Source organism: Podarcis erhardii (genome assembly GCF_964252035.2).
Source record: "Podarcis erhardii genome assembly, chromosome: 1".
NCBI classification, from domain to species: Eukaryota; Metazoa; Chordata; class Lepidosauria; order Squamata; family Lacertidae; genus Podarcis; species Podarcis erhardii.
In genome coordinates, this window is record NC_138497.1 from 33,354,650 (window position 1) to 33,381,673 (window position 27,024).

Here is a 27,024-nt window from a genome sequence, read left to right on the forward strand (position 1 = left end):
CTAAAGCACCCAGCAATACTCAAAAAGCTTCTGACACTTTGGGAAGGTGACTCTTTAGTACAGGCATGGCTTTTTCAAAGAGGAAAACATGTAAAGGGGTAAAGGAAGTAACCCTTGTCAACTCAAGTTTCGTTTTTGGGCTGAAATAAGTCCCCTGTCAAAGCCACACACATGCTGAGATTGTTAAAAGTTCAGGGATAGACATGGAATCAGCATCGTGTGCTAAAATGGTAAACTATTAAGATCGGTTTATCAAATTTAGATGTAGGGCACACAAGATTACTTTAATGGCGAGATCTGGGATGTGGGAGAAAGAAGGGAGCTAAGATTTTAGAGCAAGAGAATATACTATGGAGGAGAAGAATGTCAGCAGCTTGCCTCATCAAGTACTGACAAATGGAATGTGAGAACTGCTCCTTAGATGAAAGGAGGCAGACGGAACAATTCAACTAATGGGATCACATTGAGCTAATGGGATCACTCTGACTTGCTTGGCTTCTGTGGGCATATGTCAAAATGCTAATGTTATTTTAAGGTAGTTTCTTTTATTTGTATATTCACTAGCAGTCGGCCATGACAGGTTTGGAGAATTTCGAGGCAGTTAAAACACATCCACATACTTTAAAAGTTGTAGGACAAAAAAAGCTAACTCCCTGAAAAGAGAGAAAGAGGATGGGGTAGGGGGGTGGGAGTGAAGCAGATGCATGCACACAGAAGCCAGGCCCCCTTTCACTAGTTCTCCACTAAAACCCTAGGCTTAAACTCCCCTCAGTCTGAAAAACAACAACAACAAAACCTCGTTTGAGGGTTTGGACTGCTTGTAAAGTGAGCAAACCTGCTGCTGAAAAAACCTTTTTTTAAAAAAACAACTTTAGAAGGCTGACGCGAAGCCTGACCTGAGGTATGCAAGCAAAGCAGCTTGCAAAGCCCATCAAGTACAATGGAGCCAACTTGCTGCTAAAGCACGTTTAGGGTGGCAGCCTTAGCATGCATGCAGAGAGCAGTGTTTTTCCGGTATTCCCATCATGCTGTGCTGGTATTTTTAAGCTCAGTGATGAGTGCGAGTGGGGGGGGGGGAGTGTTTCTGGAACTCGACGCCTCTCCGTTCCTGCCCACTTCCTGTACCGTGGGTGCTTCTTAGGATTATAGAAGTCATGAACCACAATTTGATTAAGAAAATGGTTGCATAACCCAACTTGGATTTTGCACAACTGTGGCAAGTTTCCCTGTTTCTGATTTATGTAAATAACAGAATCTTCCGACACCAGAATTCCTGGCATTCGTTTAATTAACTCCTTTAAACAACCAATCACTTAAAAACTTTTCTAACTCTTAACAGCACACATGTATGGGTATCTCCTCAGAAGCAAATTCCTCTGAGTTCAATAGGCCTGACTGCCATAATACAGGATGTACAGTCTAAGCATATATGGCACAGATCCTGGATTCTCACCATACTCAACATGCCACTATCATCACTTCCTGGTACTGCTGATTCCACACTTTGGCCACCATATTTTGAAGCTGGTTCGCAAGCTATTCAGAGTCACTCATTTCAAAAATTCTTACACCCAGGACATTTCTCTGTAGGGGGGTTGGCATGAAATCAGCAGGCAAATTGTCCTGTCTTGTGATCTTATATACCAAACTGCTACAAACATAGGTAATAAGAAGTCACAACTGATTATAGTTTCCCAGCCTGCAACACAAAACAGACATACAAGTGGAAAAATGGCATCCAATGTTGTCAGATATGATGCTAGGCTAATCCTGCACTCTCCCCATCACCCCTGTTTCTGTGTACCATCTGCAAGAAGTTGTATGTAGAGCAAATGCTTTCTTCTTTATAATTTTGTAAATCTGGCTACGGTCACTAAAATCCTGTGAAACGTAACATCTTAGAGAGGCCATTCAGTAAAAGCCTGGGGTCACTGAGCTCCGCCCTGGAAACCTAAAGATCTGATAAGATTACTTGTATTATCTACAACATCATTAGCTTTAATACGACTAGTGGTTAAACATAGATAAGCTTTTGAGATACTATTGTTATATTCTATCTTGTAACAGTGGGCAACCTATTGTGACTTCACACTGGTCTGCTTCGAAACACTGCTCTTCTTTCTTACGATTATCCTCTCAAAGAACAGGCTAAAAAGAACTTAAAGAAGCTTTTTCTGGTGCAAGTAAATGAAATACCACATAAAAACCAATATGAGCAAATCTGAGGTTCCTACCCCACAACTTGAAGTTGAAAACAAATTGCCCAACCAACTTAAAGACTAACAAATTTATCGTGGTTTGTGAATTTGTGAATTCGAATTGACTTCATCAGCTGCATGAAATGTAAGTTGTCAGATATACATGATTGGGGCGAGGGGAGAAAGAAATGTAGAGATGATGACAATTACATCGAAAGTTAAATGCAGCTAAATTTGTGTACATTCACAAATCAGTGTTGCGGATGATGCACCATTCCTGCAATGGTAAAATAATTAATACTAGCAGTAAAATAATGATGTGGCAAAATGCACTAATTGATCACACAACTTAATGTGGCACAAATAATTTATGAGGTACACTAACAAATTTCAAATCTGCTAAACACTTCAAAGTACAGTGGTACCTCGGGTTACAGGCGCTTCAGGTTACAGACGCTTCAGGTTACAAACTCCACTAACCCAGAAATAGGACCTCGGGTTAAGAACTTTGCTTCAGGATGAGAACAGAAATCGCACAGTGGTAGCGGGAGGCCCCATTAGCTAAAGTGGTACCTCAGGTTAAGAACAGTTTCAGGTTGAGAACGGACCTCCAGAATGAATTAAGTTCTTAACCCGAGGTACCACTGTACACTGATTGCTACTCAATTTTCAGTGTTAATTAATAAATAAATACTTAAATGTTTTCCTAGTTCAAATGGCAGGAAAATGCAGACCTCTTGGTGTGCTATGTGGTGAGTTCCCATAGCACAAGATTATTCTTTAATACCCATTTACAGGAGCCAAATATAATAACTTCTTTATAATTATTAAATGTGATAATACCAACTATTGGTATATCTGTTGAAACATTTTAATGTCTTGCAGATGTGGTGGTAAGATTTTCTCTCTAAGGAAAGCCCAAAAGTGCACCAGACCCTTCCCTGTCTTTTGGAAATGCCATTGAGGGGTAGGAAACCTGTAGCCTTCTAGATGTCATTGGACTTCAATTTCCACCAGCTCAGAGATTATGCGATATGCAGTCAATATCTGGAGGGCCACAGGCTCCCCATCCTGGCATATGAAATGGGAAGGAACTCAAAAGTCAGTCAGTTCAATCAATCCCTAGCTGTGAAAAAGGAAGAACCTTTCATATTTTCACCCAGCCCTAAATCTACTCAAGTGCCTTACAGTGCAGTTCTATTCATATCTATTTAGAGGTTCCACCAATTTCAATGAAACTTACTCTCATGTCTGCAGCGTAAGACTCACCAAGGATTTTGGCAGTTTTAGGGGAGGATTCACAAGAGGAAGCGGTGCTCAACCCGGGCATGGAAATATTCAGTTTTGGGTCCCAGCGCAGGGTGGAGGACAGGCATTCACAAGAGAGAATCAGTGGGTAGAGGAAGAGTTACAAACCCTCCTGCCAATTCACTCTTGTTAGTGTGACCTCCAATCTCTCCATTAGCATTACAAAAGAAGCACAGGGTTTGGAACCCCACGTTCCTCTTAGAAATTCCTCTTAGAATTTCGAGTTCTGTCCTAACCAATCTCACTAACAGAAAAACAAACATTCAAAACACGACAGGAATAAAAACACCTTCCTGTCTGCATTGCTCAGAGGAGGACTAAAAGTCTTCTTCCCTTCCCCTCCCCTCCCCCCACCAGTCACAGAACATCTAAATGTGTATTTTGTGCTGAAATATGTATTAAATTAGGGATTTAGTACAAGAACACTGATAAAAGAACAGAACATAGGATTGGGAGAACCAAGACTTAACCTTTTTTTTTTGTATAGCCAGAACACCACCAAAAACTAAAATGCACAAAAGGGCATCACAAGTGGAAACTGACTTAAAAAAACAAACAAATCCAAAACCCTAAACAACACGCTTGGCAATTCCTTACTTTTTCTTTATTTCATTTAAATTGTGTGATATCAAGTTGCACTGGGTTAGGTTCTTTCATATGAAGTGAATAAATCAAGACATATCACATTGTGTCCCATGGCGCAGAGAAGGTAAACAAAGACCTCTTCTTTATGGCAAAGCAGAAAAAAGATAATTCGTTTCCCGCCTTTAGCCTCCCACCCTGTACACATCTGATGGGTCTTTTGTGGAGAAGGCAATCTGAAGCATAAAAATGAGACTGTCAAGCCCAGATACCTTTTCCATTCTGAATGATGGAAAAATCTATGTCACACACACTGCTAGTAAAAATGAGAATTGCTTGCTTGCTGCTGCTGCTGCTGCTGCTGCTGCTGCTGCTGTGTGTGTGTGTGTGTGTGTGTGTGTGTGATTATTGCATCAGGTGATTTTCATTTGTATATTTCATATTCACCCCAAAACTGGTATGAAGAAAATAAAATAGAATATTAAACAAGGAACTTAATATTAAATGAAATCTGAATAGTTACATGGGCAGGCTTGAAACCTTTCTTAGTTTCTGTGTGTGTACAGAAGTCTGCAGTTGAGTAAGGGAGGGATATAAAAACCACCATTCTACTTAAAATACTTTCTTTATAGCAGGTCTTGCTTTGCACATGGAAATGTCAGATCTGCATGTGAAAAAAAAAATTACATAAGAGACAACAATAAGATATAATTTTTTTCTTGCTGGTAATAACTGGGGGGGGGGGAGGGGGAGAAATCATAGTGTTTCACCCAGACTTGGCCATACTGAAGAGTAGACCCATTCATTTCAAAGGGGTCTAATGTAGTTATGACTAACAGAATAATCCAACCCCCAACAGAGATGGGTTGAGCAGAGGCACCTCTCCGCTCAGCTGACCTCCTGCCAACTCCTGAACATGTGACTGGGAGGCACCTTGGTGCACTTTACACCACCACCAGACAGCTGAAATCCTCAAAATGGGGCATTGGGATCAGGACTGAGGTAGCCCAGGATCTGCTGAATGCTGAGCCAGTCACACTGCTATTGCACAGTAGAATCAGGCCTGATTCGGACCCAATCGCTGCATCCTGCCCTCCACCTTCTGCTGGGGCTGCCATAAGGGTCTGGGATGCCAGCAGTGGGTGGGGTTTTAGAGTGTACCCTATGACTGGCTACAACTCATAGTACAACAGGTCATGAAAGGCAATTCAGAAGAAGAAGAAGAGTTTGGATTTGATATCCCGCTTTATCACTACCCGAAGGAGTCTCAAAGAGGCTAACAATCTCCTTTTCCCTTCCTCCCCCACAACAAACACTCTGTGAGGTGAGTGAGGCTGAGAGACTTCAGAGAAGTGTGACTGGCCCAAGGTCACCCAGCAGCTGCATGTGGAGGAGCGGAGACGCGAACCCGGTTCCCCAGATTACAAGTCTACCGCTCTTAACCACTATACCACATTGGCTCATTAGGACTTTAGCACACAACGCTTTACTTGGCTTCTTCACCATACCAAAACCATTTGTGTTTAGGCACCATATTAAAACTTGACCTCCTCTAGTGGTATTATCAACTTTTCTATACTGATACTGACTCTTCTGCAATCGTACTATTTAACTGGGGATGATTTCACACATTTTATTACGATTGTTTTCCGTGTTTTATTTTGCAAGCTGCCTTAGAAATCTTAAGGCTGTAAGGCAGGATAAAAATGCTTCTACAGAAACACATTTCTATCACTTCAAAAAACATAAAACAATACAAAGTCCATGAGTTGTATTGATTTGTGTCCCAATGGAAGGCTCTTTGATCCAGTGGAACCAAAAGGGGAGGAGAAGGTGATTTTCTCAGATTCACCCTTTCTCCCTCAGTTTTCTGCATCATCAAGGGTCCTCCAACCCACTTGAGGAAAGTTAACGGGAGGCACAGGGGGGCCGCAGGAGGAAGGGGGGAAAACTCCCTTCCCTTTCCCACCAACAGAAGCCTCCATTGAACCAAGCAGCCTTCTGTCAGCAGAAGGGCACAACTGGATACCACCCTATCTGTTTAACAAATTAAGAAATACCAGGAAACTGTTACTGCCATTATTGGTTCCTGTCATCACAGTAATTTATAGTTCTACTCCCTCCTCTTATATCCCTCTTATTAGACTGGAGGGCCTGCAGTTAGGGATTGATGTACATTTTTATTTATATTAAGTACACACTAAGCACTTCACAAATAATAAATGATGATGTCCCTGGACATCTCTCCCCTTGCTAATGGGTACTTTTTGCACACAGTGAAAATGTTACCTGTGAAAGGCAACATGATGGAAGTTTTAGGTGCCCAGGCTTTTTATGTCAGAAGGGCACTTAATCTTCTGAAAAATGTGATTGGATAAATCTTAACATATGACTTGGAAGTCCTTCTAGACCTTTACACTCTTAAACCCCCCCCCCAAACCCTATGATGAAGTGTGTCCCTTCTTCTTCAAGAGAACTCTTCCCCCCACACCAGATTTTGGAAAGCCAGTTCCCAGCTACCCTCACACTCGTAAGTCTGGTTCAGTTTTCAGTGGTGGCCCTTGAGTTCTGGGAGAGAAAGCAAAGAGACCACATTCTGAGAAAGTAAATTCCATGATGTTTTAAACGTTTTCCTTTCCCAACTTGAATATTAGGGGCAAATGTTATTAGAGCAGCATTAAAAAGTAGGTCGAGTCACGGACGACTCTGGGGTTGTGGCGCTCATCTCGCCTTATTGGCCGAGGGAGCCAAAGTACAGCTTCTGGGTCATGTGGCCAGCATGACTAAGCCGCTTCTGGCGAACCAGAGCAGCACACGGAAACGCCGTTAGAAAGCAGCATCTTCCAGGGAAAAAGAAGATGGGGTGGGGAGGAGGCCAGTGCAAAGTACCAGTCTAGATTGAGAAAGCAGTGCCAAAATGTAATCGCAAAGCTCATTTTCCTCAATAAAATGGGAGGGGGCCAGCCAGCATTAAGCACACTTTTAAAGAAGAATAACGAATGCAATCATGTGTAGATTGGCCATTAGAGAGGCAATGATGATTTAGCAAAGCTGACAGGTGTGTAAAAGCTCAAACCGCTTGCGACTGGAGACCCCGGGGAAACAGGGACTTAAAGAACTTGGGATTCATTGGATGTTTAATGGTAGAAAATAGAGAAGTGTAAGTGGGCTGAATGAAAGGACTGAGTATGGGAAGGAGTTGGAATTTATGTCCCATAGTGCAGCAGGAAGAGGAAGTGACTTGGCAAATTTTAAGTACCGGTAAGTGAATACAGGAGGTGCTGAAAGAGACCGAAAGGTGAAAGGAGGAAGCAGGATATATTTGGTTTTCGGTTGTTGTTTTTTACTCTTGGCATCTACTGGTCTGGGAAGGCTCCTGCCTGGACAATTATCAATCAGATAAACTAACCTGTTTATCAAGCCTCTTTTTAAGGGCATAGATCTGGTCAAAGGTCTTGAATAATGAGGCCACTTACAGGCTGTTTTTTCCCCTTAAAAATAAAATAAAATTTAAGAGCCTCCACCTTGAGTATCCCCCACAGTTCTAGAATATATGCAGTTGGAATGTGAGTATTTCTTTACAGATTTGGGCATAAGGGAGATCCCCTGATCTCAGGTGCTGGAGCCACTAGCTACAAAGGATACAGTGAAGCTTTGCTTTGCAACTTGCAGGGATCCATAAAATTTTAACAGTCCTCTGTCCATGCATACTCTCTCTCTCTCTCTCTCTCTGTGTGTGTGTGTGTGTGTAAGTGATACTTTTCTTGCTATAGGAAATGGAAATAAAGTTAGAACTTTAAAATGCACTAATTTTAAACATACCTGTGGCATTTATTGCCCTGAGAAGAAAAGAAATAGATATGATGGTTTGGACCCACAAACCACCGACGGAACTCCACTTCCAAAATGTCCTCCCTGTTGCAGCCCCTTGCACACATGCACACACCCATTGGGACCCTTGTGAAAGGTGTGGCACATGGTGCAAGTGTCTGCAGATGGGGGCGGGGAGTTGGCAGCAGTCATGAAGCCCCTTGAGCAAGGGGAAGTGCCTTCCACTTATAGAATCATAACATTGTACAGTTGAAGGGGACCACGAGAGTCATCTAGTCCAGTGTTTCCTAACCTTTGGCCTCCAGCTGTTTTTGGACTACAACTCCCATCATCCCTAGCTAGCAAGACCCAGTGGTCAGGGATGATGGGAATTGTAGTTCCTATACAGCTGGAGACCAAAGGTTGGGAAACACTGATCTAGTCCAAACCCCTCCAGTTGTGTGATGGCCCTCTGGAACCAACACAATGCATATGAAGAACAGGCCCTCCCAAGTCTCTTAAACAACTTAAAACATACAGGCATGAAACACAGAAACATGACCAAGGAGGAATTTTTTTCTTTATCCACCTAAAGCCTTCTTAAAAAAATAAAAATAAAGCTATAATATGCTGGCACACCTTTATTTTAAGAAGACTCTTACTTTTGTATACAGTCATACCTTGGTTTCTGAACAGCTTAGTTCTCGAAAGTTTTGGCTCCCGAATGGCGCAAACCCAAAGTGATTGTTCCGGTTTGCAAACTATTTTTGGAAGCCGAACATCCGACAGGACTTCTGTGGCTTCCGATTGGATGCAAGAGCTTCCTGCAGCCAAGTGGAAGATGCACTTTGGTTTCCGAACGTTTTGGAAGTCAACTTGTGGAACAGATTCCGTTCCAACTTCCAAGGCACAACTGTACTTCACTTCGGTAAACGTTTTGTTTTTTTATTACATAGGAGAATGATTTTTTTTCCAGTACCAACCCAGCCTTTGCACAACACTCAGGGTTTTTATGATTTGCATTAATCACCACCTCAGGAATAAAGTGGTTAGAAAATTAGAACAGTTTAACTGGCAACATTGTAAGCAACATTGTAACTCCTAACTGTCATGCAAAGTTTTGTTTCAGGAATGATTTTCAGGTATTGAATCAGGCTGAATGGCACCTTGTCCTGAGTCACAACACAAAGAAAGAACTTGCCTGTCTTCATTCCCAGCCAACTTTTTCTTGGCTCATGAGCCTGAGGTAGATTCCTTTCTGTTTTTCTCCACCCCCACTTTTTCCTTCTTTAGATTAAATAGATTTTTATAATTTTGGGGGGTAACCCCGTGGTTTTTTTATTATTTATTTTAAGGAATAAAAAGAAGAATCATCAAATAGAAATACAGCAGTCTCTGGATAAAAAACATGCTCAAGGAACCATTGTGTGATTATAAGAAATTTTTTCTCATTGAAATGGCTTGGAACTTCCATGCTACAACAGTTGTGAAACCCTCAGATCAAGGGTTCCTCTACTGGGCCTACCTCCAGTGGAGGTCAGCCTCCTTCCACATCAGTGGGCGTCATGAGCCCAATGGAGACATCTTGGCAGGGCTGGTCAGAGGGGAAGCAAGAAAAGGACAAGAGTGCAGAATTGGGGAGGCACTGATCTGGATACTGGGGAAGGGCCAGTTGGGTATGTAGGGGAGAGGCTGGCCCAAGTGACATCAGATGCCCTGACCAGCACCTTAGAGCTGCCTGACTTGTCTCTTGGCTTGTAAATTTGATACATTTTTTTCTTGTCCTATATAGTTTCTCCCTAAAATATGCATCTGAGAAACTGAATTCAGGGATATTATTACCCTGACCCTTTTCTCGCTTTTTGTATTCCTAGGAATAATAACACAATAGGGGGGGGGGACCACATTTCATTGGACACTGCTTTTTCAGTAAAAAATTACATTACCTGTAATAAATGCGAAGGGTCTGGAGCTCTTCTTCTAGTTCTTTATACTGTTGAACAGCTGCCTCTCTTTCTTGTTGCATAGCCATCAATTTTTCCTACAAAGAGAAAGCCAGTTTAATTTCCCCCCTTCCAAGAGGCCAAAATAACAAACAAAAAAAACTTTATACACTGATGAGACGGGGCACCAAATGACGAGAACCCGCTCGCCATCCGTAAATAATCAGTCTCACACCAAAATGGGTTGTAGAAATCTCTGGCCGCAGCTCACTCTAGAAGCTGCTGCTGCCCCAACCTTTATTTGTGTGTCCAAGAAAAGATACAAATTCAAGGAGAGAGCTTTGCCTCAGTCAGCAGATAAAAGACAATACAATACATTAGTCTCATGTTCTCACACCAGACCACGCAGTTGATCATGTTATACTACGTGGACCAATCATTGGATGGCATGAGCTCTCCACGCGTTGATCATGCTTCCAAGCAATGCTTTTAGCTATGAAATCATCCTTGCAATAATAAGAACTTTTGCCCATGCTCTTATGGACAAATGTCCATATTCCCACAATACACAAAAGTTGGCATTGTGTTCCATGCAAATGCCTTGAAGAGCAACCCTATGCATGCTTACTTGTATGTAAGTCCCACTGAGTTCACTGGGGCTTATTCAGGTAACTGCCTTTCAGGTAACTGCCTGCAGGATTCAATCTAGAGGCCTGCTGGATCACACTGAAGGCCAATCTAGTCTAGCTTACTGTTTCCAACAGTGGCCAATTAAATGTACCTGAGAAGCTCAGAAACAGGACATGATTGCAATGGCAGTTTCCTGCTGGTGCTCCCAGCAATGGATATACAGAGGCATACTGCAGAGGTGGCATATAAGCATAATGACTAGTAGACCACCTTGGATGCATTAGCAGGAATGAGGAATATAAATACAACCAATAAATAGTTGTTAATTGAGCTGTTTTCCTCAACAATTCATTCTAACTATTCTTTTTTTAATATAATCTAGCAAAGAGATCTCAGGAAAAGCTTGGCAGGCAGTGCAAATGTTGTAGCAGAGGTGTCGGATGCTATAGACCAGGCATGGCCAAACTTGGCCCTCCAGATGTTTTGGGACTACAACTCCCTAGCTAACAGGACCAGTGGTCAGGGATGATGGGAATTGTAGTCCCCAAACAGCTGGAGGGCAAAGTTTGGCCATGCCTGCTGTAGGCTATTAGCCATCTAGCTCACTGAGTTCTGCATCAGATGGGAGTTTTTGAACGAGGCCCAGGGGCAGCCCCACACAGACCACGTTGCAGTAATCCAGACTCTAGGTTACCATTACATGAATTGGGCCCCAAAGCCAAACAGAACCAATGTAGCTGCTGTAAATTTAATACAATAAGCTCCAAGCTTATTCCACTCAACGACCTGGAAGCCTCATTCTATAACAACCGAAGTGTCCAAACATTTTTCAAAGGCAATCTCGCCTAGAGCATTCTTGTGTCCTGTCTGGTTGTGAAGTATGCAAAAAATACCATGGCTAAATCATTGTATCTGTGGGTTCCTTTTCGCACAGCACTCTTTCAGGCATTTACCTTATCCAATCCCACAGAATGTATTCCTGATAGAAGAGTACTGCAAGGAAAAGCTGACCAGATGCAATATCTCACAATAATTTTGTTAGGATAGCCCTACTGTTAGGTAGAGTGAGCTGTTGCTATAGGCAGCAGGTGAGGACAGAGTTATGTGCCATGCAGCCTGTCTCCCTGTGCCTCGGGTATGGCGGGCCTCTACCTCATCTCCTCTGTTGAAGTATGATTCAGCTACCATTCTAGTCAGCTTTTCTACAGGGCACCATCTTATCCTTCACCCCCAGACAGCAAAATGTACTGAGCCAGCCTTGCAGCTCTGAAACAACACCATACTAAGCAGAGGATGAGGTAACAATGCACGCCTGGCCAAGGAATTTGCTCTAAAACTCTAGGTGCTTGCTTCCTCTGTTAAATGTGCACAATGGCATTTACTCTGCTTCCATGAACAGGCAAACAGTTGATTCCTGGAATTAAGCAGTTAAAATTCCATTTGCAGGTTGAGCCATTTATGTGTTGAACCTTTTAGGCTCACAGATATAAAACCACAAAAGAATGTTAGCCAAACCAAGCTATTTTTTATAATTATACTGTACCGTTTGTGAACCAATCTTCTTAAATATTGGGGAAAACATGCCTGAATCAAAGTAGGTGGGTTGTTCCAAGAGGCCAATAATTAACATCCTTGACAATTTTCAGTGTACTGTGAACTGCAATTGAAACGTAGATTGGAAGGAAATGTTTGTAGCAGACACACCCACTCACCAAGAGATTACCAGTTCGATTCTTTAGAGAGGTATCACACCTGATATCCTTTTAGGATAAAGGTCAGGAGATGTAGGTCTGGATTCTCCTTTCACTTAAACCCATACTGGTCTGGTACTACTTCACAAGATTAGCTTCTAGTTTATTGCAACATAAGAGAAGGGAGAATTGACGTAAATGGATTCAAGGCAATCAGTCCCTGAGAAAGAGGAAAATAATAATAATAATAGGCTTGCAGTTAATCTCCTGAGTATAATGTGTAGGATGGAAGCCGAATTCTGGTAAGGCAGAGACAATAGCAAACATTCCAATCTGGGATTTAGGTGCCTGCTACCTGTGACAGAAGCCCAATCCTCACTAAGGTGGTAAACCTGTGTCTTGGTTGTAGCATCTCAGATGGAGAGGGGGACACATACAAATACAAATAAACCAGCATCATAAAAATCCATGCATATAGAAAATTAGATGTTACGAAGCTGGCTTATTCCTGATATCTAGGGCTGGATATTTATTGTTATCATATGGAACACAATCTTGCGAGCCCCCACTTCCTTTCAGTTTAGCATTTCAATGAGCTGGAGGAGAAGACTATCAATGGTTACTAGCCATGATGGCTATGGTCTACCTCCATAGGTGGAGACAGCAATGCTTCCACAATGCTTCCGAGCACCAGTTGCTGGAAAGCACAGAAGGGGAGAGTCTTCTTGTGCTCATGTCCTGCTTCCTGGTTTATCACAGGCATCTGGTTGGCCACAGAGAGAACAGGATGCTGGACGATATGGGCCGTTGACCTGATCCAGCAGGCTATTATTATGTTCTTAAATCATAATTCAGGTTAACAAGGAAAACCACTGATTTTATATGTATATATATATATATGTATGTAGCCATCTGCTGCCTTTTTTATATACATTTCAAGGCTTTTATATGTTATTTTCTCTTTTATGGTTTTATTTGCATAATGCATAATGCCTAATAAAGGTTTGATAAGTAAGTAAGTTCTTAAATCTTACCTGGGAAGTTTGCACTGCAATAAAATAGCTGGCTAGCAAATACCATTCTCTCATTTGCCATGTATTTCTATGCCAGATTTTTAACCTCCCTTTTTGTCTCTTGTCAATAAAAAGAGAGACAGAGAAAGGCCCTGCCATTAGGCTTACGAAACTAAAAAAGACAAGACACACAAGAAAGGGGGAGTGAAAGAAAAAGGCAGAAGTGAGAGATGAGTTTATCAAGGCCAAAACAAAGTGATGATGTATAATGATTTATACCCAATTTGAGCCAGGTTGATCTTTCCTGACTGGTGTTCTTGCTTGAATAGCACTTGATAATTCTCTTGGCCAATGGCGTGGGGCAAGGTGCTCCCCCCCCCCGGTGCTTCTGTAATTCCAGGGCAACAGGCATATGAGACTACAGGCAAATTCTGCATCAACCGAGATCTTTTTGGTGATGTCATGCGCAGAGGACGCCCATCGAAATTAATCAACTTAATCAAGTCATGTCCATTGATTTCAGTGGGTTTACTTTGAATGTCATTTGGAACTTTGAAATGTGACAGCAATATGCAGTAGTCTACTAAGAAAGATTTTAATGGATATGGTATTTTAGGAAAGCTAAAGAACAATGTTGTTTGCCTAGAATTGCAGTGCTGGAAAGAATCTCAAGGATTATCCAGTTCAACCCCTGCCACACTAAGACAGGAATCATTATACCTTAAGCAGCTCTGACAACTGTTTATCTAAGGTCTTCTTTAAAAAGTTCGTTGACAAGTTTCTATGACTTAAAACTTTCAGTTAGAAACCTTTGTTCTACATTTAATCTAATCTACTGTCGTTCTTGTAACACTGCTGCCTCTCATTGGCAAAACAACAACAACAACCCCAATTGCTTTCTAATTTGCTTATACTAAAGAAATGAACCTATGCTGCCAATTCTTGTAGTAGACCAGTATGAAGTAAGCAGCACATAAGCAGCACACAAAACACTACCAAACCATTCTATGTTCTAAATCTTATATTAATAATCCAATAATCCTTGTTCTCTCAATTTTTGGATTATTAATATAAGATTTAGAACGTAGAATGGTTTGGTAGTGTTTTGTGTGCCGCTTATGTGCTGCTTACTTCTAATTTGCTTATGGCAAATGTTTGAAAACTACTTTGTCCCCATAATCTCTTCCCTAGATCCAGTATTAGGAATGCACCAGATATTCTGCAGTTTTGATTTTTGAGTGAAAATGGAGGTTTTAGAGGGATAGAGGCTACCTGAGCCTCAAGCAACAACAATGGATCCAGAACTACCCCCAAGGTATGTACCTACTCCATCAGAGGGAGTATAACTCCATCAGGAACAGGCACCCCCTCATCCGTAAGGTCTAGGGAACCACCCACTAACAGTGCCTCAGTCTTATCTGGATTGAGCTTCAGTTTATTGGCTCTCATCCAGGCCATTATCAAGGCAAAACAACGGTCCAGCATATCTGCTGCCACACCTGCAGATATAAAGGGTGCTTCCCCTTCCAGAACTACAATCCCCAGAGTTCCCTGTAGAGAGGGGTTGATTGTTGATCCTGGGAGCAGAATAGGGATTTCTTCAGAGCTCTCAGCACTCTTTCCCCCCATAACATTTTATTAATTTTCCATAACTAAAACAAAGCAAACAACAATAAAAACAAAACAAAACAGATTGACTCCACCCTATTCCCTTCCTTGATTCCATTGTATATCAATGTACTACATGTCCATTATAAAGTTTAAACCATTTGAATTACTTATTGTCCAGTCATAATAAAATTACAAGTATTCTCAAAACGCTGCCAATGTATTAACCTGTGTACATTGCTTCTGTAGATATGCTGTAAAGTCCTTCCATTCTTCCTTAAATTCGTTGTCATCTCTTTCTCTTAATCTCACTGTCAGTTTTGCCATTTCAGCGTATTCCGTTAATTTAACTTGCCAATCTTCTTTAGCTGGGACACTTTCTTTTTTCTAACAGTTCCCAGCACTCTTAACAAACTACAGCTCTGTGATATGAATGTAGCCTTAGCCCACATTGAATATAACTACTGTTGCATACAATGCATTTTTTAAAATAAAAAAATCATATTTCTTTTTGGTCCTGCTTAGAGGCAGCGTTTCCTTGGCACCACTTTCCCCCTTGGCTTCTTCTTTATTCTTCCTGAATTAAAAGCACTGGTGATGATGGGCAATCAAGGAATGCACACTGAACAGGGTGTCTGAGAGATAGTGGCATCTCCTAGGACAAAGAGAGAGGTTTTGTCCAAACGCAGAAAATGGAACATCCCAGGGCAAACTTAACTACAGTGGTACCTCGGGTTACAGATGCTTCTGGTTACAGACTCCACTTACCCAGAAATAGTACCTCGGGTTAAGAACTTTGCTTCAGGATGAGAACAGAAATCGCAATGCTGTGGTGCAGCAGCAGCGGGAGGCCCCATTAGCTAAAGTGGTACCTCAGGTTAAGAACAGTTTCAGGTTAAGAACGGACCTACAGAACGAATTAAGTTCTTAACCCAAGGTACCACTGTAGTAGATTATGCTAGCTTGAAGATGAAAAGAAATGTGCTTTAACATCAAAGGTAAATACTTTCTCCTTTCAACATTATGATTTTTATTCACAGGATCTGCTTAGGTATACTTGGGTACAGATCCTCTCCAAATTGTAATGTCTGGTTCAGGAATGAACCACTGCATTCTCATGATTCAGAGTTTTCCTATTGGAGGTGGGGGGGGGCAGCGTCTTCTGATACTGCTCAGCTTTGTATTTAACAACTCACCTGGTTGCCATAAGCAACAAGGAATTCCATGTAGCCAAGTGACCGGACTGGCAGAAGAGGGATGGGTCACTCGTTTGCTTCTCTGCTAGCAAACTTGGTTTCTGTGTCAGCCATAAAGGAAGGCCAGATCTGTGGCGCAAAAGGAGAGGGCTCCCCGATAATATTCAGTGCACTCCTATCCATGTCTCCACAGAAGTAAGTCCTACTGAATTCAATGGAGCTTACTCTCATGTAAGTGGGGTTAGAAGAGCAGCCTTAAGTAATTGATATTTTTTCTTTGCCACAAATGTTGCGGCTCAAGTAGGAAATATTAATATTCTGATAGAAGTCAATTGTATGCATCTGTTTCCTCTGGATGGTACATAATCAAGTCATGGAAATGGCTCTTGACTTAGCACTCAGCTTCTTACAAAAGTAACTTCCAAAGCTTGCAGCAAAGACAGGAGCATGGAGAGCACTGGGAAAACCCTCCACTCCCCATTTTTTTTTTTTTTTTTTTTTGACAGCCAGCAATTTAATTATGTTAGGGACATTTTAGATATTAGCTACTGAACATAAAGTAAAGGTAAAGGTACCCCTGCCCGTACGGGCCAGTCTTGACAGACTCTAGGGTTGTGCGCTCATCTCACTCTAGAGGCCGGGAGCCAGCGCTGTCTGCAGACACTTCCGGGTCACGTGGCCAGCGTCGAAGCTGCTCTGGCGAACCGGCACCAGAGCAGCACACGGAAACGCCGTTTACCTTCCCGCTTATAAAGCGGTACCTATTTATCTACTTGCACTTAGGTGTGCTTTCGAACTGCTAGGTGGGCAGGAGCTGGGACCGAACAACGGGAGCTCACCCCGCCACGGGGATTCGAACCGCCGACCATACGATCGGCAAGTCCTAGGCGCTGAGGTTTTACCCACAGCGCCACCCGCGTCCCTGCTACTGAACATACTAGCCTCCAATTTACCAATGGAAACAAGAGCTCTTTTAGATCAGACCAAGAGCCAACCAGGCGAACAACATCCCTGCCATTATTGCTAGTCTGCCATTTGCCACTCTTGCTTTGGCCACCCAGCACAATCATTTGCCAGCAGGAGGCAGCTCTCATGTTATCTATCAGATTATTTTAACATGTCACAAAAAGATGCCTAACTCTGTTCCCAGCCATTCTGAAATGACTTGCGGCAACTGTTTTGCACAGCGCTGATTCTGTTAGCTGCCTTGAGCGTGCTAATGGAAAGGTGGTGTGTCAAGCAAGGAAATAAATAAACAAATAGGAAGAAAAAGGAGAATTGTGAATTCATAGCAATGCAACATCTGTTTCATATAATAAATTTTTATTGAAGTTTTTCCATAAAAAATAATAATAAACCAATCCATTTATATATCACATATTTCACATTGTTTGGACCTCCCTCAACTTCTCTGACAATCTTTCGTAGTTCAAATCCTCTCCTCACATTCCTTCTTTAGATATTGCCATTAAATATTATATTTCTATCCTTGCTTGCCTTTTGGCAATACTCCTTCTATTTTCACAAAGCTTCTTTGAAACACGCTGGCGTTGTACTATCCTCACATATGTTTTTCAAATACTCTGTAAATTTCCCCCAGTCCTCAATGAATTTCTGGTCTTTTTTTTTTTTTATAAATATTTATTAAAGTTTTTAAATATAAATGCACAAATAATAAACAGTCTTACTTCTATCACAGACATAATTTCATCACTTCTCTGGACTTCCTCACGTCTCCCGCTCCCATTTACATCGTTAAAAGTTTTTTCCAAACAAATTATCAACTTGTTTACAATCTCATGTCCACTCATTCAAATATAATCTAGCACTTCTTCCAAAAAATTTTATATTTTCTTTAGTCTCACTTATCATCAAATTTCAGATCTAATTTAGTGGTGGCCAGTTTTTTATAATCTAGCATCCTTCTTAGCATTCAACCAAATTACAATGTTTTTGTAGATACTTCTTGAATTTCTCCCAGTCTTCCTCCATCTTCTCTTCTCCCAGGTTACGGATTCTGCCTGTCATCTCGGCCAGTTGCATATAGTCCATCAGTTGCATCTGCCACTCTTCCAGTGTGGGTAGATCTTGAGTTTTCCAGTTTTTTGCGATGAGTATCCTTGCTGCCGTTGTTGCATACATAAAGAATGTTCGGTCCTTCGGAAGGAAGGAAAGAAAGAAGAATTTCTGGTCTTTTTGGTATCTAATTTTCCCTGTTAATTTGTCTAACTCTGCGTAGTCTGTTAGTTTTGACCTCCATTCCTCCAAAGTCGGAACCTCTTCTTGTTTCCACCTCTGGGCCAACAATGTCCTTGCTGCGACGGTAGCATATTGAAACAGTTTACAGTCTCTCCTACTTATATCCGTTCTTGTTATTCCCAGCAGGAAGAGTTCTGGTTTCTTAACAAAGCTATATTTTAGCATTTTCTTTAGTTCATTGTGTATCATCTCCCAGAACCCCCTTACTTTTTTACAATCCCACCACATGTGTATAAATGTACCTTCCTTCTCCTTACACCTCCAACATTTATTACAGATTTTGTACATCTTTGCTAATTTTGCAGGTGTCATATACCACCTGTAAACCATCTTCATTACGTTTTCTTTTAATGTAGCACATGCCGTAAATTTCAAATTTTCATTCCATATTTTCTGCCAATCACCAAGGTCTATGTTGTATCCTAAATCTTTGGCCCATTGAATCATAACTACTTTCACCTCCTCATCTATTGTGTGCCATTCTAACAAAATTTTATACATTTTAGAAATTGTTTTGGAGTCGTTATTCACTATCTCTATTTGGTATCTCGAATCTTTTTCTTTATACCCCTTTTCTTTCACATCCTTTTTAAACATTTCATTTATTTGATGGTAATGCAGCCAATCAAAGACGTATTCTTTAACTTGTTCGTATGGTTTTAGTCTCCACTTTCCTCCTTCTTTCTCCACCAAATCTCCATAGGTAATCCAATCACTTCTCATATTTTCTTTTTTGACCCCCATGACCTCTAACGGGGATAGCCAATGTGGCACCCCCCCCTTCCAATATATTTTTGTATCTGTCCCAAACTTCCCATAGCGATTTCCGGAAGATGTGGTTTTCAAAGGTTTTATATCCCTTCTTCTTTTCTTTCCAAAGATACGCGTGCCACCCGAATCTGTTGTCGAATCCTTCCAGATCTAGGAGTTTTGTATTTTTAAGTTTAATCCATTCTTTTAGCCAGCAAAGACACGATGCTTCGTAGTATAGCTTCAGATCTGGCAGGGCAAAGCCTCCCCTTTCTTTTGCATCTGTTAGTAATTTATATTTAATTCTCGGCTTTTTGCCCTGCCATATGTATCTAGAGATCGTCCTTTGCCATTCCTTAAAAATCGCCACTCCTTTTAATATTGGTAACATCTGGAATAAAAACAGCATCTTTGGTAGCACTAACATCTTAATCATTGAGATTCTACCCCAGAAGGATAGTTTTAATCTATTCCATACTTCCAGATCCTTCTTAATTCCATTCCACACCGGGATAGCAATGCAACATCTAAGGTTGTAAAATCTTGCACTGTTAAAATAAATGGATGTTTTTTCTTGTCTTGAGCACACACATGACAGCTCCCTATTAGAGCAAAAATTCTTATGATCCCTTGGCAACGATTTTGCCAAATTTACCCCTGCTTTTAACCACTTTTTTGCAATGATCTCGAAAGATGCCAATGAGAGCAAATATCAGCCGCTGCAAACCAAACTACCGTGTGCAAACCCGCAGTCTGTTAAAATCGAACTGTAAACTTTCCCCTACATGCCAATGCCCTTCTGCATTTGGAATCTTTGCCAATACTTTTGTTTTTGTTTGTTCAAAGGATCTCATCTGCTGTCACTGTGACTACCTTACAGTTCAGCTCCTGAACACCTGCTGAAGTGAACCTGTCACGCCAGAAATGTTTTGAAGGTTAGGCAATCTCCATTCAGTGAATGGCAAGCACTTGGGTCCTGTTTCCTCTCTACCTTTCAACATAACGAAAAGACAATTGGATAACTGACTGTACAGAGCTATTTGCCAACCGAAATGTTATTCCAGCAAGTTTAATCAAGTCATTTTGAATCGCAAAGAATGAGCGTATTTCTGGCAAAAACAAAATGAAAGTATTAAACAATTTACCAGATTGAATTGCAATATTGCGAGTCCATGAAAAGTATTTCATAATTCTGCCCAGTCAATAAAATGGAAGAATAAATAATCTATAATATAGTCTTTACTTTCTTTGTACCTTAAGTGTGGGACATTACTGATGATTTGTGCAATTTCAATATCCGTACCCAATGAAATACTAGATCAATGGGTACTTAGTATAGTAATGACTAGCTTGGGTGCCATTGATTTCCCTCAATCTGCTGTGCTGAAGGGGGTTTGGATGGGGCAGAGGTGTTCTTCCACCTAACCCTGCCTGGTTCTGCCCCTCTCCCCTCTGTTGGTGGAAGTCCTGCCCTAATGGAACCATGGGGGGGGGGGAATCGATTCAGTCCACAATGATAGGTAAACCTACTACTTCACACATGTTGAGCCCAAATATGCAAGCCAAGGCACAGCCATCCTTCAAAATCTGCACTAATCTGAATTCTGCCATGCAGTTCTCCAGACAGGTAATACGGTAAAAATAAATAAATACATGTATTACAATAAAATGCATATATTTGTGAAGACAGCATAATAAATGCTTTCTATTAGGCCAAGTTGCTTTGCAAAAAGGTGTATATTGGGCAAAATTAGAAAGATGTGTATATTAGAAGAAATTCACACTACAATGCTGATGTTGTTAGCTGCTCTGTTGTTTACCTGTTGTTAGCCACTCTGAGCCCTGCTTTATCCAGGGAGGGCGGGATACAAATAAAATTTTATTATTATTATTATTATGAGTTTTCATGAGGACTTTTTCATTATTAAAAAAAACAACAGACTGATGTGGAAATGTGGAAAACTAAACTTAAGACTGGAAAAATGAGAAAGCGGGAGTAATCAAAATGGACAGATGCATCTATCCCTAACAATGTCATAAAGGACATCTATGCACATCAACTGCTATAGCTAAGAACAGAACCTCCATATATAGAAGCAATAAAGGTTAAGGTAGCCCTGACTGTTAGGCCCAGTTGCAGACGACTCTGGGATTGCAGTGCTCATCTCGCTTTACTGGCCGAGGGAGCCGGCATTTCTCCACAGACAGCTTCCAGGTCATGTGGCCAGCATGACTAAGCTGCTTCTGGTGAACCAGAGCAGGGCACGGAAACGCCATTTACCTTCCCGCCGGAGCGGTACCTATTTATCTACTTGTACTTGACATGCTTTCGAACTGCTAGGTGGGCAGGAGCAGGGATGGAGCAACGGGAGCTCACCCCATTGCGGGGATTCGAATCGCCGACCTTCCGATCGGCAAGTCCTAGGATCTGTGGTTTAGACCACAGCGCCACCCGCATCCCTATAGAAGCAATATACCCCATAAATATAGAGCATTTTGTCACTGTTTACAATTAAGCTTTAAGGGATGTTTGTTAATTGTTACGGTATTATCTTTGTTGTTTACTGTCTTAGGCTCTATGGAGGAATGGTGGGATAGAATAATTTTAAATAAAATACTACCAGTGGAGGACCTTGGGGTCTCAAATTTTAGCGGTGCACTGTGCAATGACAAAATGTGGTGCCCCCCCCCGTCTTCCATTCTACATCATTGTTGTGGCGCCCCCTGTGGCACTCCCAAAGCTCTACACCCCATAACCCACCTCTGAGACTACTGCTACTAATTATTTTTATTTTTATACATTACTGAATCCATGCAGTGTTTAAAAACAATTAAGGATCCAGCACTTTGATTTGGGCTTGGAAGCAGAAGCCAGTGCAGTTTTATAAGAAAGGGCAACATACGGATGATATCCAAACATAACCTGTGCATGAGTAGACCTATTGAAAATCATGGTAGATTCACTGAAATGGATGGGCTTAAGTTGCTTAGCTCCATCCAGTGGACTTACTCTGAGTATAACATAGCTGGATATTACTCTGTGCTCTGAATGGCCCCTGGTCAACAATGGCTAAATGGAAGTGTTCAAAGACAGTCCCATATATAACACATTAAAGCATAGCAGTCTAACTGGTACATTATCAGGATGTGGACCACAGGAGCTGAGCTTCTTTATCAAGGAGAGGGCCCCCTTCCTGTTGAACTTCCAGCACTTACTTAAGACTTCCTTTCACTGTTTTTTGGGTGGGGTTTTTTTATTGTGGGAGAAGGTACTTCAGGCCACAAATGCCATTTGACAGAATTGGATTCAAAAGCACTCAAGTGCTGCAAACCTGATCTTTAAAGTGGAAAACACATATAACACCCCCCCCCAAGGATAGGTGAACCACCAGGATGGTGGAGAAAAATAGCTAAAAAGAAAGGAAACTGGAGTGAAAAAATGCTTCCCTCATGCATTTACACTCAAAATCTCTGAGGTTTTCACATCCCCTTTAGGACTCAGTTGACTAGCCCTTGAGCACCATAGCTGTCAACTTTTCCCTTTTTTTGCGAGAAATCCTATTCGGAATAAGGCAATTTCCTTTAAAAAAGGGGAAACGTTGACAGCTATGTTGAGCACACAGCTCCTCTGTGTTACCCCAGGATGCAATTAGATTTGACAGTTGTCCTGCCAACTGCCTATAAAGAAGCAGTGATTTTATTTATTTATTTATTTATATTTATTTTGTTTTTAGATATGATGTTGCCTGACGTGCTTAGCTGAGGAAGAAAAATTATTCACCCGATCACCAAATCCTGTTAATGAGGAGGTTCAATTGTACACAAGTTGCATCAAGAGGTGGGCACACAGCGACTTCTTTCGGAGGCTGCAACTTCTGTGACTCGTATCGCTTTGGGTTAGATTGCTATGGATTTTGGCTTTTACGCGGAACTCCGCAAATGCTTTTGATCCATTTTATCTTGCAACGTAGCAAAGAAATGTTGCAATAAGAAACACCAACAAAGATCCAAAAATCTTAAGCTCTGGATTACCATATTGTGTTCTCCTGCCATTCAATGCATCAGACAAAGGCCTTGGTGTTCAAAGTAAAAGGAAGGGAGAAAGGAAGGGGAAAGAAAAAGTAAGAAAGAAAGAAACTGGTCACAGAAAGTGCAGAACACAAAGTCAATAATATTCTTCCACATCTTTCCTCTTTTCACAGACTGGATGTTAAAAGAGTTGCAGCAATTAGGCTTTTGTTAATTACCAGCTGTTGAAACAGATGTGTTGACTGTCCTTATTAGCTCACAGCTGGGACAGGAGAACAACTGATGCTCACTAAAACCAACAGCCAGCTGTTTTGCAGTAATTATCTCCTATAAATAATACAGGTGATAAATGCAGTAAAGCTTCGTTGGGGAGTTTCAATAACAAAAGCACAGTTACTACATATATGTTCAATTTAAGTTTCAGATTCCCCCATCCTAAATATTTGTGCTGGCATACCTTCTTGGAAGGTTTATAATGTTACACTGGTGCAGCAGTTAGCATATTGCATTCTACCTAAACATGTATTTGCTGCTCCAGCAGGCCTCAAAATTCACTCAACATGGCGGCATGTGTGCATCAACTACAAACTTACAAGGATGGTTTGTTCTAGCTGCTTCTGTGTTGATCCAGAAAAAGTGAGATCCAAAGAAAGAAATATTACCTCTAATACTGAATTTTATTATGCTTGTGCAACAAGATTCAGTTTGAGTTTAACAAAACTCTGATGAAGTGTCCTGAGTGTCTTAAATGCTTGCCTACTCTTGTAGAGCATTAACACCCCAGTAAAACATACCACATTACACCCCCTTCATTTCTGTGGTAAATATATATTCTTCAAATGCCTATAATGGACTTGCCATGTCATATTTCTCTTTATTATATTTTACCACGATTTGGAATAGCCTTAAGTTGTATGCGTGTGAGAATTCACAAGACACACAAGTGGGAAACTTCATTATACAATATGAAATAAAAGCAATACATTCTAGGGAAATTAGCAAATATGTCTTTTCATCTCAGCACATTTGGTTCAGCCCCATAAACAACCAACTGCTTATTTAACTTACTTATTTTAAGACATATTTTTGACATATACCAAAAGTGGAAATTATCTGAAATTTCTGACATCAAGTTGATAAATGTTACAACACAGGATACAATTTTCCGAATAAGCAAATGATGGAAATATGTATTTTTTCTACTGCTTAAAATTTTAAAATAACCTCATATCCAGGTAACAGTAAATGCTGAAAATCTGATAAAGTTGACATTCACACATGAATGCTGTTAAACCTAAAGAAGAATGTTATGAATGTCAAAAACAGAGGTGTCCCACTTTTAGGCTATACATACTGATATGCATGTCAGAATACACCAGCACTTTCCTTAGTTTTCATTTTTTAACATTATTTGTCTGTTACTAACTTCCACTTGAAATGTCTTTTAGTCATGACATTTTGGGTGTTCACTGTATCATTCAGATTTCCTTATGTGTGGGATAACAACATGCTTGAAATTAAGTCAGAATATCTGAAATAATATTAAGATAGATGATTATGTGGTTGTTTATATATTGATTCTTGACGTTGTTCCAAATATTTTGTTATTAAAACTCATTAAAATGTGTTAGAAAAAGAAAGCAATGTAAAATAGATTTTTTGATTCTCTTATGTAAGCAAAGCTGTGCATCACAACCCAACAAAGGACAAGTCTACAGGAATTTAAGTCTATCCACTAATTAGTTCACATTAAAGACACCATCTTACTGAAAACAAGGATTAAGGCAGGCTGAATATTCACCCTTTCATGTCCTTCCTTCCTTATGTCTTGGGTAGAATCACCATAAAAAGCCTGTTCAGCCAGCTTTTAAGTAGAGAAGCTTGACAATAATCAAGTCTCTGTTCATTAAGAGAGACAATATCAATTAAGAGACATTACAGGGCAAGCAAACAAATAAAAAAGCCAGCCCGAACAGCCCACACAATGCCCATGAAAGTGGATTTCTAACACTGATGTGTTTTCAATTTTATACATAAAATTTAAAGCAAAGTTCATTATTTTGTACCTCAAAGCCCTGAGTGAAACACATACCCATTCTCAACCTGCAAACACAAAAGAAATGAATTATGTTAGTGCCTAGAGAATTCCATTTATGAGGTGACCAATAAAGGTAAACAAGAAATAATGCTTCTTAAGGAATCATAACTTGATATGTTGGGTTTTCTATGCACCATTTCATTGTTAATATGACTTGGGGCAAAAGAAATCCAAAATTTGTAACAAGTTTCAGTTTGAGAGAGAATGCCTTTCCTCACAAAGCTACTCCCCCCCCCCCTTTGCCCAGCATCATCTTTAGAAATTGGTGTTATCTTTAGTTATTTGGTGCTACTTTATGTGAATATGGCAAGAAGACAACAGTAAGGACTTGTGTAATGTAAAGCAGGTCTCACCTGAATTTGCTATCAATGATGAACTGTACCAAAATAATAGATATCATATATAGATAGGTTTGTCTGCTATATTTGTAGCTGAACACAAAACAGAAACTTCCACTAAACTACGGTATGTTTGACAGTTCTAAGCAAGTCTTCCATTCCCCTTATCGGGAAGAAGACAGCTTAGGAAAAAATAGTGGGGAGAAACCTATTTTATCTACTTAATATAATTGGATTAACTAATCTGTAATACATCTGACAATCCTTTTGAACGTGCAATCTAGGTTGGCAAAGGGTGATCTCACCCTTCCCTGATTCTTCTGACTTTTAGTATTTTTTATTGTTGCGATGCTGATCCACACTGGAAAACATATATGCAAAACCAGGGGATGGTAGTGAGCAATCTGGGGAAAAACACACAGATTGATTCCTTTAGTCCAAAATTTATTTCTGAAAATTGCTGTCATACTCAGTTTCATGCAATGAAAGCAACACAGACTATGCCTACATGCAGAATTTGGACATTTTGGAAGTCCAGCTAAAATATCTAGATGTGCAGCCATATCTTGAGTAATCTATAGCTTGATTTTGGCCACTGATTTAAAGCAACTGATCTTAGCTATATAGCTATTTTAAATTTGCCTCAGCCGAAAGTGGGAAACCCATTTACACGTTTAAAATATAGGTTAGTTATCCTAAATTCACACATAGCAAGAAGATATTCCATATTCTGTTTTTATGTGTCCTCAAGGACTTCTGACTTGTCAGACTGCAATGCAAACAAAAATTCTTCAGCTTTCAGACAAGAAGAACATGATTTTTCTTTTATTCCCCCAACCATTTCAGATAAGTAATATTTACTAGACTTAGGTGGGAGGAATTGAGACCTAGTTTTATTATATTTCTGCATTGTTTGTAAATGCTGACATGGTATGATCCACACCTACAACGCAAAAGTTAATGGGGAAATGAAATAGATTTTAATGCTGATGCATTCGTAATGTTGCCCATATTTATGCCACATGCAAACCACACACACACACTTTTTGTCTGTCAAGTATATTGTCTATTACGTGCGAATGTGTAATTTTAACTTGTGTCAAGTCATGGTCAGAGTACGAGGGCACAGGTGGTTTTTGTAATACACAAAGGCAGAATAGGAACAGAATTCTAATAAAATTCTAAACCGCCACAAGCTGTCTATCACAGTTCCTTCCTGATATATCTCATAAAATACTGGCAAATGTTCCAATCGAGCTACCCAACAAAATTCACCTGGCAACAGTTGCATTGAAACAAAGTTACTGCAGCAACAAGAAACGTCACGGCGTTAATAATTGACATGCAAAGAATGAAACGGTGAGCAAGGGATAAAGAGGACAAAGGAAAGATTTCAGTATAAACTTATCCCAGCCAGTAATCAATCAAATGGAGGTTGAAAAGGGGTTTGGTTAAGTCGCATGCTAAAATGGAAGCAAATTTCAATATTTTATTATTAACTGCCTTTTTATCATGGTTCAAAGAAGGTAGCGGCACTCAAAATGTTGAATTTCATTGGAACATGAAATGAA

The 27,024-nt window shown here is 40.5% G+C and overlaps 1 protein-coding gene across 4 annotated transcripts in view; it reads right to left on the reverse strand.

The window, feature by feature from the left end:
* Nucleotides 1–27,024, reverse strand: part of MIPOL1 (mirror-image polydactyly 1) — a 194,399-nt gene that overhangs the window by 50,002 nt on the left and 117,373 nt on the right. For all 4 annotated transcript variants that reach the window (XM_081863746.1, XM_081863747.1, XM_081863748.1 and 1 more), the window contains one exon: nucleotides 9,845–9,939. In XM_081863746.1, the coding sequence (XP_081719872.1) occupies nucleotides 9,845–9,939 (95 nt within the window). The remainder of the gene's footprint in view (nucleotides 1–9,844; nucleotides 9,940–27,024) is intronic.